Source organism: Poromitra crassiceps, assembly GCF_964638095.1.
Source record: "Poromitra crassiceps genome assembly, chromosome: 15".
Lineage (NCBI taxonomy): Eukaryota > Metazoa > Chordata > Actinopteri > Beryciformes > Melamphaidae > Poromitra > Poromitra crassiceps.
The window spans coordinates 37016646-37034131 of NC_139634.1; the positions used below are offsets into that span (position 1 = coordinate 37016646).

At 43.6% G+C, this 17486-nt stretch overlaps 1 protein-coding gene across 1 annotated transcript; it reads left to right on the plus strand.

The window, feature by feature from the left end:
- The first annotated feature begins 976 nt into the window (after positions 1–976).
- Positions 977–10085, plus strand: arl9 (ADP-ribosylation factor-like 9). Its single transcript, XM_083652322.1, has 4 exons — positions 977–1318; positions 2900–3074; positions 5655–5830; positions 8504–10085. The coding sequence occupies exons 1-4, from the start codon at positions 1064–1066 to the stop codon at positions 8681–8683; spliced, it is 786 nt and encodes a 261-aa protein (XP_083508448.1). The 5' UTR covers positions 977–1063; the 3' UTR covers positions 8684–10085.
- The last annotated feature ends 7401 nt before the right edge of the window (positions 10086–17486 follow it).

Below are 17486 nucleotides of genomic sequence, written 5' to 3' on the forward strand. Positions count from 1 at the left end.
CCACCTAAAATCATGTGTCTTATTTTGAAGAGATGTTTGGCTTCATTGAGGATGGTCCAACCTGAGCGGACTGCAGAGAAGTTATATCCAGATTGTTTTGTTTTACTATAAATCAAATTAGTTGATTTCCCTTCATAATGAGTCTGGTTACTTCCTGTATTAATAAGCTTTAAATGTGACACTTATTTTGCTAATAAACAAAATGTATTAAATAATGATCTTGTCTCACTTCTTTTTCCACTACTGACACATTTTTAAAGTGTATGCAAATATATACTCTTTGAGGCACTCCCCCTTGGCAGGAGACTGAGGTCTGGCAAAACCAGAACCTCTCATCACGGGCAACTTATTCCCAACTGCCATCTACCTCAACGGGACCCGAAAGCCCCCATAAATAAGGAATTTACCCCCTCCCCCCCTATGTATGGACCGTTTTCCCGGGGGCCATTTTCCAATCATGGAAGTTGGAAACCCTCATTAGTGTTTTGCTTCCACCTGTGTTTATTTTGCCTTTTTGGCACAAAATGCCCCCCGCGAGAAGAGTCTATTGCTCTGTCTTGATGTGACTGCTGTATACTTGCTCTAATTAATAAATCCTTCTTTGTAATCTGATTACTTCCTGTGGCTATTGTGAATCTGAATATGAGAGGATTCTTCCCCCCTGATAAGCGATATAAAATAAATACACCCACAACTGAGAATCAGTCACAGACACACTGTGTATTTAGCATCACAGATATAATCAAAATTCGACTTGTTGTTTTGCATTTATGGACGTGAAATATACCTTAATAGCAAGATCAATACGTTTACAGAGCGCCCTCCCGCTGCTGCTCTCTAGTGGTCTTTCTGCAGAACTGCACCAGTAAAAAACCAACACATTTCAGCCCGGAAATGCCGTGCAGAGAAGTTCCCCTGCGCTTCCTGTCCGCTTAATCCACTTGTTGAGGAAACCAGCAGCTGCACGTTCGCCAAAACTCACAACATGACTGCATGACGGCTGAACACGGCGTTTGTTTATTTAGCTGAACTAAAGAGTAGTAGTGTATTATAAAGCCGCGCCATGCCTGGCTGGAGAGAAGCGGGGCTGCTCGGTGCCTCGGTTGCACTTGCCGGGGGACTCGCCTATGTCATCTGGACCTATGCGTCTCCTCCCTGCTCGGCCCGGGAGGAGAGGAAAGAGGCCGCCACAGAACCAGAGCGAAGCGTTCAGAGCGTGCATGATGCAGAGGAGAGAGAGGAGACGGCGGCCAAAGAGACTGTTGTCGCTGCAGCTGCAACTGAGCAGATTCAGCAGAAGGCGCCAGAGAGGAGAGAGGTAGGCTGCTGTGTTTATGATAGGACGCGCCTTCCTGACAACTGTTGCTACATTGTGTGTGTGTGTGTGTGTGTGTGTGTGTGTGTGTGTGTGTGTGTGTGTGTGTGTGTGTGTGTGTGTGTGTGCGTGCGTGTGTGTGTGTGTCTTCATCAGGACATTGGTCCTTGTATTACAGTACATGAATATGTCATTTATGCAAAGCGACTTACAATATCACATTTTGTCAACAGTAGAGAAATCAAATCAACTATGCAACACAATCTATGACAGCTACAACTTGTATCATAAGGATCTAGAAGTAAGTGAGAGACAAAAGTGAGAAACCATAGATAGATTTTTTTATTGCAGTGTACTTCGGTCATGTCTCATGATGACATTATTATACATGCCCATACATCCATATACAGGCATAGAGACAAATTAAAGGAAAAACCTGTATGAATGAGTGTAGAAACCTGTTGAATGTTGTAGCCCCATAATGTTCTGCTGTCCTCCGTTCCTTTGCGAGCCACTCTAAATTAGCATCACACGGCGTTCTATACGGAAATTGGGGGAGCTCGAGCTGTTAAAACGCTCTCCTACCTGTCTCCGACGTCCGATCGCAGATCCGAAGATATAATAATCTCCCTATGGAATAATGGAAGCCAGTAGTTTAGGCGGGGGTGTTGAAATGATATTCCTGTTTAAAAGCAGTCTTTCCACACAGCCTGTGCCGAATTTACAGTAGGGTGTGTTCGATCTCACTATCATGGCGCACCGCTTGCACGCGGCGAGCAAAAATCAATTGCAGTCACACGGATACGGTGGCACAGTGATCAAATCCAGCACACCTGGGAAGCAAAACATGTCATGAAATACTCAAACTCCCAAGGTTCCTGTCGGCACTGGGACGCTTCTCGGCACAGGCTGTGGAAAGACTGCCTTTAAACGGTTGTTTCATGCAGGAATATCATTTTAACACCCCCGCCTAAACTACTGGCTTCCGTTTCCATAGGGAGATTATTTTATCTTTGGATCTGCGATCGGACATCGGAGACGGGTAGGAGACCGTTTTGACAGCTCGACCCTCCCCCCCCCCCCAATTTCCTTATGGAACACTGCAGATTTAGAGTGGATCGCAGAGGAACGGAGAACAGCAGAACATTATGGGGCTATGAATGTTGATGCTTCCATACAGGTGTACCGTATGATACAGCAAAGCAATTCATGTATAAAAATGCTGAACAGGCCCGGTTGATTTTGATTTTGGATCAAGATGGCAAGCAAGATGGGTTAAAAGGATCAAATCCACCCTAAAACACTTTACCACAGTGAAAAACTGGTGGAAAGATGGGTGGCGTGTTTCTGAGTTAGTTTTGTTGTTTGGTTTGTATTTTTCGTAATGTTCTTATGGATAACTGGCCAAATGTAGAGGATGTGAAATCATATTAAGATATTCCCAGCAGCTACAATGGGTACATTGTAGCTCCTGGGACTATCTTGATATGATTTCTCGAGTGAACTCTGATCTAAAATCATCAACGGTAAACGTCAGGTTGTGTGTGTATGTGTATTGGTAAGTGTCTCCCTGTGTGCCCTCAGTCTCGACCTGTGGAGGAGAGGAAGCAGGTGTTGGTTCTGGGTCTGGACGGAGCTGGTAAGACCAGCCTGCTGCACTGCTTCTCCACTGGCAGCCTGGAGCAGGAGGTGCAGCCCACGCAGGGCTTCAACGCCGTGTCCATCAACAGAGAAGACCTGCACATCGGCTTCCTAGAGAGTAAATATCAACTGTCATCTGATTCTGGATGCGTTGCTAGTACTGTGTGTTACAGCAGTGGTTCTCAACACGGGTTCCCCTAAGGGGCTCCAGGGGGTCCCCAGCAAATCGACGAACCGCCAAACTTCGGTGATTTCATTATGAGAAGTTAACAAAATTACAGAATGCAGAAGAATGACCACCCCGATCACAGTTTCACTGCCATCTCTCTGCAGATAGTCATGGAATTCTAGACAAAATCACATCTAACAACAAAAAATATTCCCAGGTCCAAGAGACAAAATTCCATCAAATGGGGGTCCGTGGCTCCAATGTGGACCAAATTAGGGCTCCCTGAAACAAATAAGGTTGAGAACCACTGTATTCAAGGTGCATAATGTTGCATTCTAAAACATCACTTCATCTCTGTCAAATTAACTACCGTAAATTCCGGACTATAAGCCGCGGCTTTTTTCCCGTTTTTTGGCCTTTTTTGCCCCCTGCGGCTTATATAACGGTATGTCTTATCTATGGATTTTTTCCCAAAAAAAAAAAAAAAACTCTCTTTTTTAGCACTCTTTCTAACTATAAATCCACTTCTGTTTTAATTTCCTCTCTTGCCCTCTTTTAACAACATAACATAACATAACATAACACAACACAGGTAAGCAGAAAGAAAAAGACGAAGCAATCACGCCATGAATGAGGAAATGACTCACCTGCTGGAGGCTGGAGATACACCGCTTGGGCTAAACTTTTACTCCGTGAAACACTATCGATTAAGTCCGACATCGCTCAGAGGTTTTGAGCAGCTTGAAAACAAGTTTGAAAACGTGCAGAAGTCCATCCACTCACTCACTAAAGAAACTAAGGCAACCGTGAACAGAGTTTATAATGCGGAAAAGCGCATCCGCGCACTGGAGGACAAAAACAACACAGTGAGTCCGAAAATGGATAAAATGCAAAATCGAAACCCTGCACACGCAGGTTGATGACTTAATCAGCAGGAGTAAAAGAAATAACATTCGCCTGATCAATGTAAAAGAGGGAGCTGAGATTGGTGACATGGACGCTTTCGTGGCAAAATCCTGTGTTACATCCTGGACCTGAAGGAAGGCGAGAAACCACCAGAGGTGGACAGGGCACACCGGGCGCCTCGGCCACGTCCAGACCCCGGCCTGCCACCGAGGGCCATCTTCATCTGCCTACTCCGCTGGCCCGACCGTCAACTCATCCTCCAGGCTGCGGGGAAGAAGCCCCTCACCTGGGAGGGTACGCGCTTTTTCGTCCGGCAGGACCTCTCCGCGTTGGTGCAACAGAAACGCGCAACATACAACAGCATCATCGAGTCAATGGATATCGCTTTGGCGTACTGTACCCAGCGAGACTCGTCATAACCATTGATGGACAGCGGCGGAACAAGAGCTCAAAGTGAAACTGCCGAATATCTTTTGAGTTGGACTGGTCAATAGTACTGTGAGTAACTAAAATAAAAAATAAAAAAACGGAATTCTCTCTTCTTTAGCACTCTTTCTAACTATAAATCCACTTCTGTTTTAATTTCCTCTCTTGCCCTCTTTTCACCACACCGCGGACACTGTGTGCACTGTAAAAAAAACAAAAAATACCACAATGTGTGATTTTGTCTGGGGATTAGTGACCTGACTTTTGTTTTGTTGAAATGTTAATAAATGGGAGCTTCCCCAAACAGCCATCTCTTTCCCGACAATCCCCTCTGTGCACGAAGCCTTACATATGGTAATTAAACATCAAAACACCCGCGGCTTATAGACCGGTGCGGCTTATAGAAGAAAAAAATAGTCACCTTTGAAGGTGCGTCTTATAGACCGGTGCGCCTTATAGTCCGGAATTTACGGTACCATAAACAAATTAAATCACGGTGGAGATGATTGTGCTACAGTTTCTCAAAACTAAGACTACATTTCCCATCAACCCCATTGTTCCTGGTTTTAAAGCAAATGTTGCTCCTTGCTCCAAGGAGGTCCTATAGAACAGTGCTCTCATCCTGATTTGTGCCGTAAAGCAATCCAGCTGATTTTCTGCAATCTCCAACTCAGAGGCACAAAATGTGAAATGCAGCATAGAAGTGTATTTACTGTTGGTTTGTAGTAAATTACCCTCTTAAAAATGTCACACACAGCAAATGTCATGTATTTGATTGATGACAAAAAAGGAAAGTGGAAGACGTACCTTTGTGATTGAGGAACATGCCTTGATATGTGATGTTCTTACTTTATGTGGAAACTAACTCCAATGCAGGTTTCCTATGCAAGTATCAAAAGTCTGAGAACAAAAATATGAAAATTGAATTCAGTATGTTCTACTACTTTTATCAGTTATCTGTTCAACTGTTTTTCAGTACTGAAAAACGTACTGTATTTTTACACATTTTGCGTGCAGACCCCATTGTCATTTCGCATAATGGTGATATTTGCTGTTGTGAAAGACAATCTTGTCATACTTTCTGACACAAAACGCACTGAACGACCAAAAACCTCAAAACCAAAAAGTATAAACCATGACAATACATTAATATTTGTGAGTAATTGAGTAATAGTCTTGTGTTGTCTCTGGCTGCAGTTGGCGGTAAGGCGGAGCTACGGCCCTACTGGCAGCGCTACATGTCCAAAGCTCTGGTCCTGGTGTTCGTGGTGGACTCGTCCAGAGCCGACCTCTTCCCTCTGGCCAAGACACATTTGCACGACCTGCTCAACTCTGACCCCTGCCTGCCGCTAGTGGTACTGGCCAACAAACAGGTGACAGAAAAACATAATAGTTTACAGATCCTTTCCAAGAAATTTGAATATGATGGAAATACCATGGATGACCGTGGGCTTCAGCGGATTGTCAAGCAAAGACAATTCAAAAAATTTGTCAGAGATTCAGAGGGAGTGGACTGAGGCTGGAGTCAGTCATAACTGAGAAGTACTGATTTTCTTCACACTATTCTAAATACTGTTTTGGGGGTTTTCTGGAGCTGTAGGCCAAAATTATGAAAAATGAAACAAAGGCTAAAAATATTTCACTTTGTGTGTAATGAATCTATAATCTATGAAAGTTTCACTTTTAACACATTCACTGCCAACAACGTATGAACACGTTTTCAGAATCCAGCTGTTCCCTGCCAACAACGTGTTTACACGTTTTTGGCATCGATTTTTTTTTTTTGACGGTGGGTTGTGCATCTAACCCTTTTACATCTCTTATATAATTATTGGAGCCACCGAACGTTTACAACCCATTCCACCGACCCACTAAGTGGCAACAGTGCTCTCCTGGCTAGAGGAAGGAAAGCATTTTTTTAACTTGTCACGCCATTCTCAGCCCAGCCATTCTCATGAAAAATGGATGGGGGAAAACGCTTTTCGCGCTGATTGCTGGCGATGCGGGATTGCAAATTTACATAATAGATTCAGCCGATCTACTATGATCGGGTGATAGATTACAGGTGGAGGAACACACTTTGAAACACGCAGCATAAATATGACCAGAATCGCAAAAGCTTCTCTCAACCAAAACTCCAAACGAGCGAGTCCATCCCGACTTCCTCAAACAGCGGCCGTGCAGACATGCAGGCACAGGAGAGCAGCAAAGCACTGACTGGTGACAAGCTTGTCCGCCCACGGAGGGAGGAGTTGAAGCAACTCGAGAGGGAGGGAGAGAGAGAGAGAGAGAGAGAGGGAGGGAGAGCGAGAGGGAGGGAGAGAGAGAGAGAGAGCGAGAGGGGGAGGGAGAGAGAGAGAGAGAGAGAGCCAAAAATGAATGGTTAAAGTGACTGTTCCATCCAATTTCACAAAAAGCCGTTTATCTCTGAATATTCTTTCTGACGCTAAAACCATGCTGTATTCAACTGCTAATGCTTACATAACTACTAACTCTACAAACTAACTCTTTTAGACAGAGAAAGTACACATTCTATTAGTACTTTTGAGATATTGTATGTTCACAAACTCCAAGCTGAAACGAATCCTCGGCTCTTGTAAAATGAGCCATAATCCTCAAAAAACGGCTTGGCAGAAGCTACCTACAGCAAAAAAAAACGGCTGGCAGTCAATGTGTTAAGGAATTATGGAAAAAAAGTAACTTTTCCATGATATTCAAATTTTTTGGAAAGGATCTGTATGTCTGTATTAGTACTGAAACGATTTGTCGATCGTCAGAAAACCAGTTTTACCTAGGTTTACTCCTTTATCAAGTTAAAAAAAAATACAAAACATTTGCTGGTTACAGCTTCACAAATGCTGAGATTTGATTTTAAGAATCACTTTGGGCTCTGGGATCGACACTTTTGTCGATCTGGGAAGAGGGGATGGGGATGTGTATGACATCATTGTTTATTTGTTTATTTATTTATTTGCATCTTGTGTAAACATTCAGTACACAAGTGAACAAGACAAGAATTTCAGTGCTGGGAGAGAAGGGAAGCCCAAAGGGCTTGAACCAGTCCTCTCAAAAGAAATCAAATAGTGAAAACACTTTTTTTTTTTAAACAAAACAAAGGCAAAAATAAACAAACGCAAACAAATCACACAGTTAAAATGCGATCACAAAAACACATCAAACACACCCAACACACGTACCAAAGGAAAGGAAAAAGTGACAATCCTTTTAGAAAATGAAACAAACCCAAAAGGAAAAATAAACTTGCGTAGGTGAACCACACATAGTTAAAATGCAATCACAAAATCAAACGCAGCCAACACACGTACCCTGGAAAGAAGGAAAAAAGGAACCACCCTAGAATATACAGATACATCCACACACATCCAACAACCCAGAAGCATCTTCCCAGGGCTCATGGCAGAATGACATGCTTCTTCAGCTGTGATCTGAATGCTGGCAGACTCAGAGAAGTTGTCGTCTTCAGTGTCAAACTCAGGGAGTTCCATCATTTCAGGTCCTCTAAATTTGATACAGAATTGATGTTATGATGTTCGACAGAAAGGTAAAGGGACATTTCTTCAGCTGGTCGAGTATGAGTGAACGTCACTGAACATCATTCGGTTATGTTTATATAGCCCCTTAACACACAAGCATGTATTAAAGGTCTTTACATAGCATCATCACAGTCATATACTACATCATATACTGTATCTACACACAACCATAGGTTACATACATTTGACTAGACTATCTATACATTGCAATACTACACAAACACAACATATCTGTAGACTGTGGGAGGAGACCCACGCCAACACAGGGAGAAATGCATGCTCCACACAAAAAGGACCAGGGTGGAGATTCGAACCCACAATCTTCTTGCTGTGAGGTGACAGTGCCAAACACTGAGCCACTGTGCCACCTACCATTGGGGTGGGGGATTTGATAAGAGGATTTGTTTGATTTGGGGATTAACGTGTGTATAACGGGTGTTTTGCTAACAGAACCCACCTTGAGTCTGATGATGGTTTCCTTCCCTTTCCCAGGACCTTCCAGGAGCCTGCAGCATCACAGACCTGCATGACGCTCTGTTCCTGATCGAGGCGGGAGACCAGCGGAAACTCTTCCTCATCGGCACCCACGTGAGGAAAGGAGAGGCGGAGCTTAGCTCGGGCGTGCAGGACGCACGCGACCTCATCATCCAGATGGTGTGCGACGGGAGATAGAACCCAGCAGAACTCGCTCAGGTTCTCCGTTAAGTTCTCCGTTAAGTTCTCGTTGTCACTTAATCGTGCATTTTTGATGTTGCACTTTTTTGACTTTCCTGTGGGTTTCACTACACCAGGTTGGCTAAATCAGGTGGACCTGAGGTATTGTATGGCGAAAGAAAAAGCCAGATTTATTTGTTTTTGTGGTAACTTGAATAGTTGTCAGTTGATTTTGAAACAACTAGCTCTTGGTCTAAAAAGTGGAAAAACCCTCACTGACTTTGAATAAGATGCAAATTATTCTTGTTTGGCAATTAGGTGACGTTTTTTCCAGTGATGTGTGGTAAATGTGTTGCTGTACATCTGACGTTCTCTTACCAAATGACCAGCATATAAAGAGTAAATCTATCATTTTAGACACTTGTTTATTTACAGTCTTGAAGCTGGTGGTCTCCAGTAGTTCTTAAATAATTTTATGTGATCAGTCTAATGGTTTTCTTCTCATCACCAAATATTTATTTTCCTTTTGTCAGAGTAGGTGATGGTATTTTGAATACAGCCATGCATATTTCACTGTGTGAGGCTGTTATCGGTGACTGTTAGTGTTTTAAGATGCATCTCCTGGGTCAGCGAAGTCATGTGATGTCGCGCTGCAGGTGATGGTGATTTTAATGTGAAATACACTTGTCTTATCAAACTAAATCATGAAATGGGTCTGCAACAGAGAAGCGAGTGACCCATTCAATTATGGTGTCGAGACCTTTTCTGCTCACACCCAAGTGACGATTTGAAAAGTAACAGTGAAATACAAAAATCCCCTGCGACCCTCGTGTTGGTAGGCAGGGAATCTACCGTTTTTTTCTGAATTTCAGCAGTATATGCAGACAACTTAATACTTACTAACAAATAAAACGGCTGTTTATTGAGGCAGACAACCATCACATGTGTCTGGTGGTAGGATGAAGGCTGTCTGCCTCAATGACTGGCTGTTTTATTTAGATTTTATTATCCGTCCATGATATCCTTTAACAGGCGCCTAGTTGCCGGACCTTAACACTAGTCAACACCTTTGTTAGCACAGTACCTGTTGACACGATACTCATGCTGGCCCCGGATTGCAGCTTGGAAACATAATCACATCTATGGTACAAAGTTCATATTTATATATTTTGATAAGTGCTTTGACTTTTCCGTCTTAAAAAAGACAATATTAAAAAGGGATATTTTCTTGATGTCGTGTGATTGCATTAGCTTAGCATGTGACGCATTTCAGGGAGATGCCAAAATACAACTACTCGCCCTTTGTTATTTTGTATTGTGTGTAAATTTGGCTGTGAGCTGTCTCGCGCACTAAGAGATGAATGTAAACATTGTAGACACATGCGATCATGTGCACCACTTGAATTTTCTTTCAAAGTTGGAACAGGCCTGGCTTTTTTTTTTTTTTTTACTTCATCCCAAAATTTTGTTTTTAAATACCAAAATCAAGCTTGACAGCCTTCTGCTAACATATCCAACAAACAGTATTTTGTTGTCAGTTCTGTTATGGAGCGATAATAGTCGTGTGTATATGGTTTTGTCATACATACATAAATAAAGAACTTGTTTCCAGTAAATTTGCCTGGCGTGGCTTGTTCTGGGAGAGCAGTTTGTCTAATTGACTTCCTCCTAACAGTCTTTGGAGTCCATGGTTTTCCTCCAGGACACTGTAACAGGACTTGTAACTGTTGGGATTGAACTTGTGACCTTCCAGATACGGGACAGTCCCTACCCTGCACAAGCCCCTGCAGCGGCGCCGACTTTATGGGGATACAACTAATAATAATGTTAGATTATCCGGGGAACGCAGATTCATGTCTCATGCGAGGAGAAGGCTCGTCGCTCTCAACATAGCTCCCGTCGTCACGCCATCAAAGAAAGCACGCTTATTTTTGGAATCCTATCCAAACACTGCAGCTCTCCATAAATACACCAGCAAGCCTCCCCCTCCCCCCCCTCCCCCCTCCGCTGACCTCAAGATATCACCTTCCCTTCCACATCCTGCAGCGGAAGTCTCTAGACACAAGATGGACACGCTGCAACACACACACACTCCAGTTTCAAGGAGGCCCCGGCTCGCAGGTCGGTTGCTAACGGACGCCCCAGGCCGGTCGCCATAGCAACCGGGAGGATATCCTCGTGACACGATCGATAGGAGGCGAGCTGACACATCCAGCCTGCTGCAAGCCGACATGGTCTCTGGAAAAGGGGGTAGGTTGAACATTTCTTCGGGGTTCTCATGGGTCCTCGGAGTCCTTGAAAGTTTCTGAATTTGATCATGGAAGAAAAATCAAGGCCTTGAATTGAAAATGGCGATAAATGACATGGGCCATTGAAAGTGCTTAAATGTATACATTTTGTGCAAAAATAGAAATTGAACTTTTGATATTTTTGCATGCTTTTTAACTTTGACTTCATAAATAGGCTATTTTCTGTAGAACGAGGAAGTGTTCACACATTCAAGCCTCTCTCTCTTTTTAATTGTCTGTGATGAGCTTCTGCAAAACCTGCTAGTAAAAGTTCTCGGTGTTGTAAAAGTATTTAACCTTGATCCGTGTCTCAAACTATGCCCTGTTAGGTCCTTGAATGTGAGGGAATTGGTCCTGGAAAGTTCTTGAATTTGATCATTAAGAAGGTGTGGGAAACCTTGTTCTTATGTGTAATGGGGTCGGTCTAAAGTGCGGTGTTTGACTCTCATAAAGTGTGATGAAGGTTTTTCATGTCTTTTCTTCTTGTTTCTTGCAGCGATTCAGTTTGGATTTGGTCCATCAAACAGGTGTGCACCATCTTTATGAAGTCCCTACCAGTGTTTCCCCTAGAAAAAATGTCAGGCCTGGAGGGATTTCGAAACGTACCCCGACCGTAACGGTGGGGCTCCTCGCTGGCGACGCTAAACTTTTAGCTAACCTGTTCGCATCTATGTTCGCAATGGCATCCCAAGTATCATCATACTAATACAACTAATACAGTTGTATTATGGGTATTATGTACGTGTCAACACACGTTGACACGTTTTGGAACAGCGCCGCACGCTGGCACAATGCTCCTAAAAGCAAAATGCTTATTGTTTTGAATGATTTGGCATCTTCTATTACTGTCAACACTGTCAACACCAGTATTGTTGTATTGTAATAATATGCCATAAAGGTTTATTGAAATTTTGGGGAGGGCAGAAGGGACAAAAAACGTTTTTTCTGGCCTGGCGGGGGCGCCGTTGGCCTGGCGGGCCCGCCAGGCCTGTAGAATGGTAGTGGAAACACTGCCTACTGATGAAACCAAAAAGCAAAGAAATCCCATTATGTTACGTGAATCGAGAGCAAATAGTGCCATAACTGATTATATAATGAATATAACAAACAACAGAATGTTTCACTTTCAGGCCGAGCTGTCAAATGAAAAACGGCTGTATTGAAAAGCAAAGACTAGACGACACAAACCCAAGCTTTGAAAGTCATATTTCTGGGTTCATCTCTCTCTGGTTAGAGGTTTTGGGGTTTCTAAAGAGCTTTGGTTCACTTCATTGCAGCTCTGCCAGAGAGAAGAGAACATAGAGGAACCCCTGAGGTGATCTTTGAGATCCCTCATCCCCACATACCCACACATCTGTTTGTGTGTAATAATACTCATATATGTCTTCTGCCCTCCCGTTGCAGAATCTTGGAACTTGCAGAACACAAAATCTCAAAAACGGTATGGGCCACAACTCCTTGGTGAGTAGATAAGTACTACTAACTTATACTGAAATATGCAATATTAATGTGATAATAACTAACTTCACTGATTCAGTTTGATCTCTGTCTAAACAAACACACATTTCTGATACCACACTAGAGTGGGTCAGAAGAGCAAGAAGTATGCAGACTGTGTATTACCGTATGTGCTTGGTTCAGTTTTGCACGACAAATCCTATAACGGTTAAAGGGGCACTTCACAGAAAAACAATGTTGATTTATTTTGTACATGATCTCACACATATCTGAAAACAAACAAAAAAAGGAGAGGGGGGGGGTCATTCATTCGTTTGACAGTTATTGAGAGTTGATTTGAGTTAAGTTGTGCACCAGTGATGTCATCACAAGACTTGCATACAACACAATGATTCAGTGCCTTCTGATGACATCACTGGTGCTCAACTTGCCTCAAACTCTCAACAACTGTCAAACTCATGAATGTCTGCAAAACTGTGGACAGTTTTCACATAATGTGTGAGATCATGTGCAAAATAAATCCGCGATCATCTTTGGGCGAAGCGCCAATTTAACACACCATGTGAATTTCCCTGTTTTTCATTGATCCAGTGTGAAATTGCCTCTGAGAAACCAGGAGCTTTTGTGGTTTGTGCTCCCTTGAATGCAATTTCTCCAATCTAGTCAATTAAAGACAGATGTCTGGAAGGCTTTGAACGTGCGCTGAAACTTAGCAAAACAATGGAAAATGAACAGGGGTCGCATTTGGCCCTGGGAACGTGTCACGCTTTCATTTCCGAACGAACCTAAATATTTATTTTGTCTCTACGCTACAAGTCCTGTGTAGTTTGATGATGTGAAAACTCCATATCTCTTCCCCCCCCCGGCTCAGTGAGAAGCTCTGCTGGGGCGACCAGCGGCCGATCCGGCCCATCTCCGCTTCGGCGCTGGCAGCCACTCCGACGGCAAGAATCCAATACCTGGCCCGGCACAAAAGAGACTTCTCAGCAAGGGATGACCACTGGAGGTAACTGAAGCCACTCCCTGCTGCACCCTGACCATTATTGATGACTCTATCAAAAAGGCATGAGTGGGCTTCTGTTCGCAGAGGAGCGGGCGCTGTCGGTGTTTTACGCTGACGACTGCAAACAGCCTTTTCGTCTGCCTTTTTACGCTGCACCCACATATTAGTGAACATATTTGCAGAGAGGGTAATGACTTTGGAAGTCTTGCCCTCTGATGCATTTGGACACAGAGCTCATTTGGAGCTCAGGAAGTGCAAGTTGAAAAGTGATGTTCAGGACCGCTGCCAATTAGGTGCTCGGGGCTCGGCCCGGGCCCCTGGGACTTGTCTGTCTCAATTAGTGAACAAGTTGACGTGATGGTTGTTCCGTTCCAGTACTTGGGTGGGGAGGGGGCTTTTATTTTGATAAGCCACTTATTGTCTCCCCCCCCCCCCCCAGCTGTCAGATTAAAATCGCAATGGAAGCACAGTAATGCAGAGTGTAATTCAATCAGAAACCCGCCCAGAACAATACTTCACTTCCATTAAAGATGACAGCAATCACCTGCTGCTCATCAACGATTCACAATATAGAGAGTGGGAACTTCTTGTTGTGCCCAAGTCTTTCCCCAAACTACAGCATATTGTATTTCAATCAGGAGAGACTAGAGACCAAAGGATAAATAAATTGATATTTATTACAATAACGTGAATAATTTACTACAGAAAGAATGATGAGAATAAAGTATTGTTATTAGTCTTTGGCGGTTAGACACCGCAGGGAGATCTTGAGAGAGCTGCACCAGCCCAGATCAGCATCCAGATATATCCCCCTGCAGTGTCTAGATACTGGTGGTGCTGGTGATCTCCTTCTGAGACTCATGAGACTCTTCCGACTGAAGAATGGGATAGGTCTGCGATGACCGGGAGGAGAAGGGCAGGAGGAGGGTGCGGGCCTGACAGCAGCGATGATTGAGAGGCTGAATGAGACAGAAACAAGCATATTTAAGGAACCCGCCTCCAAGCAATTGGCTTACGACTGGGTTGTGGAGCAACGTGATAGGCTTACACTGGAGGTGTGTAGGGTGAGAGGTGATGAGAGCAGTGATGTGACGCTATGCAATTGGTTAACAGAGACTGGGCGGCAACCAGCTGATTGTTCATTGAAACCCAGAAATTGACAGCTTATTATGATCTTGTGAGTAGATATAAAGTGAATTAAGGAAGTGTAAAAGATATTAGTCTTCCTGCTTGAACTTACGTTAAGAACTACATATATATATATAAATATATATTTTTGCATTATTACACAGCTCTGTACAATTATAGACCTACTCAATTCTGAAGGCAACGAATATAATCTGAGATCTCCTATTCCCAATCCCGAATAACAGACCACTGTTTCACATCTAATCATATCAGTCAGTCGACAGAAGTCTGGTCTATTTAATGAATTTCAATCCAATTAACTGGAAGCACCTTGTGACAAAAAGGCATTACACTCCTTGGTTACAGCAGACAGTCCTACTGCTCCAGTTGGTCTTTCGCCAGAAGCTTGTAAATTACTTTAGCTTGTAATAAAATAATTTTCATTCCAATATTTTGCATCAAATGATTGATGACTTATTTGACTGTTCATTACGCCTTATTTGAAAAGTGAAATGAGGAAATTTATGTACGGAAGCCAACAACGGCCATGCTTGCAATTATTATTTTTAATGCCGTTGTCTTGAGACCACAAGTTATTTTGTTTGTTTTTTATTTTGTTCATTTTCTTCAGATAACAGGTTAATTGATCTCGCTATCTCGAGAAAACAAATTTGATTTCTTGAGATTTTGTTTTCTTGAGATCACAGTATAATTATGGAGAACTGGAAAATGAATGTCTGGTCACACCTAATTTCATGTCTCCTTAAATGACATGGCCTGATCTGAATGGCATCTCTAACAGAAAGACATGAGGCAATTTCTGCCTGCATGTGTTAGACCAAGTACAGACTGATGCGTTGATCAATAACGCATACTCCTTGATCTGACATCTTTGTCAGCTTAAATCAGTTGATACAGTTGATACAAGATGCCATCTATGCATGCTGCCATGGCATTCCTGATGTCAGGTAGCAACGCAGATAAACGTGTGTCATCCCACAAGAATCTTGATGAAGTGTGAATGAATTTGAAATGCTTTTGTGGGTCCAGATGATTTTTGTATTACCTCTCCTGCCTACGTCATTAGTGTTGCACTGAAACTTAGCCATTGTTCTGTCACACATGCACGCAAGCACGCACACACAGACACACACACAGACACACACACACACACACACACACACACACACACACACACACACACACACATCCTGAGACATCCTTTTGCCCCCCCCCCCCCCCCCCCCCCCCCCCCCCACACACACACACACACACACAATGGGTGTGGTAATAGCTCCCGTTTCCCTGCAGGAAGGAGGCGAGCTCCTTCAGGAAGACGCGGCCTCCTTCCTCCGAGGCGTCGCGGTACGACAGCATTGTCCGCCTGTCGACACCCCTCAGCCGCAGCCGCTACCGCAGCTCCCAGGAAGCAGCCGGGTAACAACAACAGACCCATCAAGCATCACACACAGACACGTGAAGTCAAACTGAACAGAACTAACCCAAGGCAAATGTAGTGGTTTAAGGTTATCTGGATCCCCGGGAGGTTACATCAGTTACATTATTTAGATCAAGGGTTTTCAAAGTCTGAGACTGTGGGCCTCCCCAGCAGACAAAGGTAGGACAAAGCCCCCACCCACCCTCCACCCCCCTTTAGTGTAGCTTGCACAGTTTGGCTCAATTCCTGGATGCCATATGATTCTTGTATTTGACCCCATAGACACAAATGAGCCAAGCTAGCCTGATATTGCTCTTTGTAGCCTTCAGACTGCACCAAATACATCAAAAGGTTTGTCTGATGAAGGCATTTATTTGTTTCTCTTTAACCAAATATGATCTCCTTTTGAGAACCAATGTAATGGCTTATGCAATATTTGTCACTTCTATTCACTGAGCCTCCCCTGAAAACAGTTTGCCCACCCCCCCCCCCCACTCCTGGGGAGGCCCGCCTCCCATTTGAAAACCTCTGATTTAGATGATGTAACACAGTAACTGGCAGCCATATTGGTGGTCTTCAGCACATGGGCAACATCTATGGAGGACCCATCGGCTGTGAACATCAGCTGGTGTTTCTAAATGTACAAATTGGCCATCTCAACATAATTCAATAAATAGTTAATTCATGTGCTTTTTTCATGCCTCGGAACTGATCATTTCACCATTGATAAACCAGATTTCATTGTGAGATGTCGGCTGCCATGGTCTTATTGCAGGCTAAACACATCTGATTTGCATTCTAGCTATTGTATTGAGTAGAAGCTTAGCGTTAATCGCTAGTAACATTGTATGTTGAGCCTGCTGGCTAGTTGGCTAACAATTTGTTCAGGTTGACTGAGCTGACTCTTCTCAAGCTACAGCTCAGAGTGTTTGGAGTAGAGAGTAGGGCTAAAGACAAGACCGTTTAGAGTAAGCTACATTTGGAAACAATCCACCTGATCACACTGTTCACTCACTGCACGAAAAACCTACTTTCCGGGATTTTCCACAACTGCAAACAGATCCACTTTGCATATTGAGTCTGTATGCAGTCATTGACTTGCCCGGAAAGCAGGTTTTTCATGCAGTGACTTTGACTTATAATTGGACTGAATGGACCCAAATCACAACAATTCTCCTTCCGTGATGGAGCCAGACGTGGCTGTGATGCAACTGCAAAGCCTCGACTCTTTCGGTCAACATGAAGCAAACTCAAGAATGAAACCACACCAGGACATGAGGCCCGTGTCCAACATGACCGTCTCCACTCCACGAACTATAGGAAGCCAACATTTTGGACGTGTGTTATTTCAGTATCAAACTGTGGCAGAGGGAGGAGCGGAGACAATAGGGCTTATTGTCTACAGTGCAGGACCCCTGGGACGTCCCGACAGACTGCCATGGAAGTCTTTTTATAAACCCAGAAAACAACAGTGGCAGCAACAGCACGTGTCTTGGACATGGATAG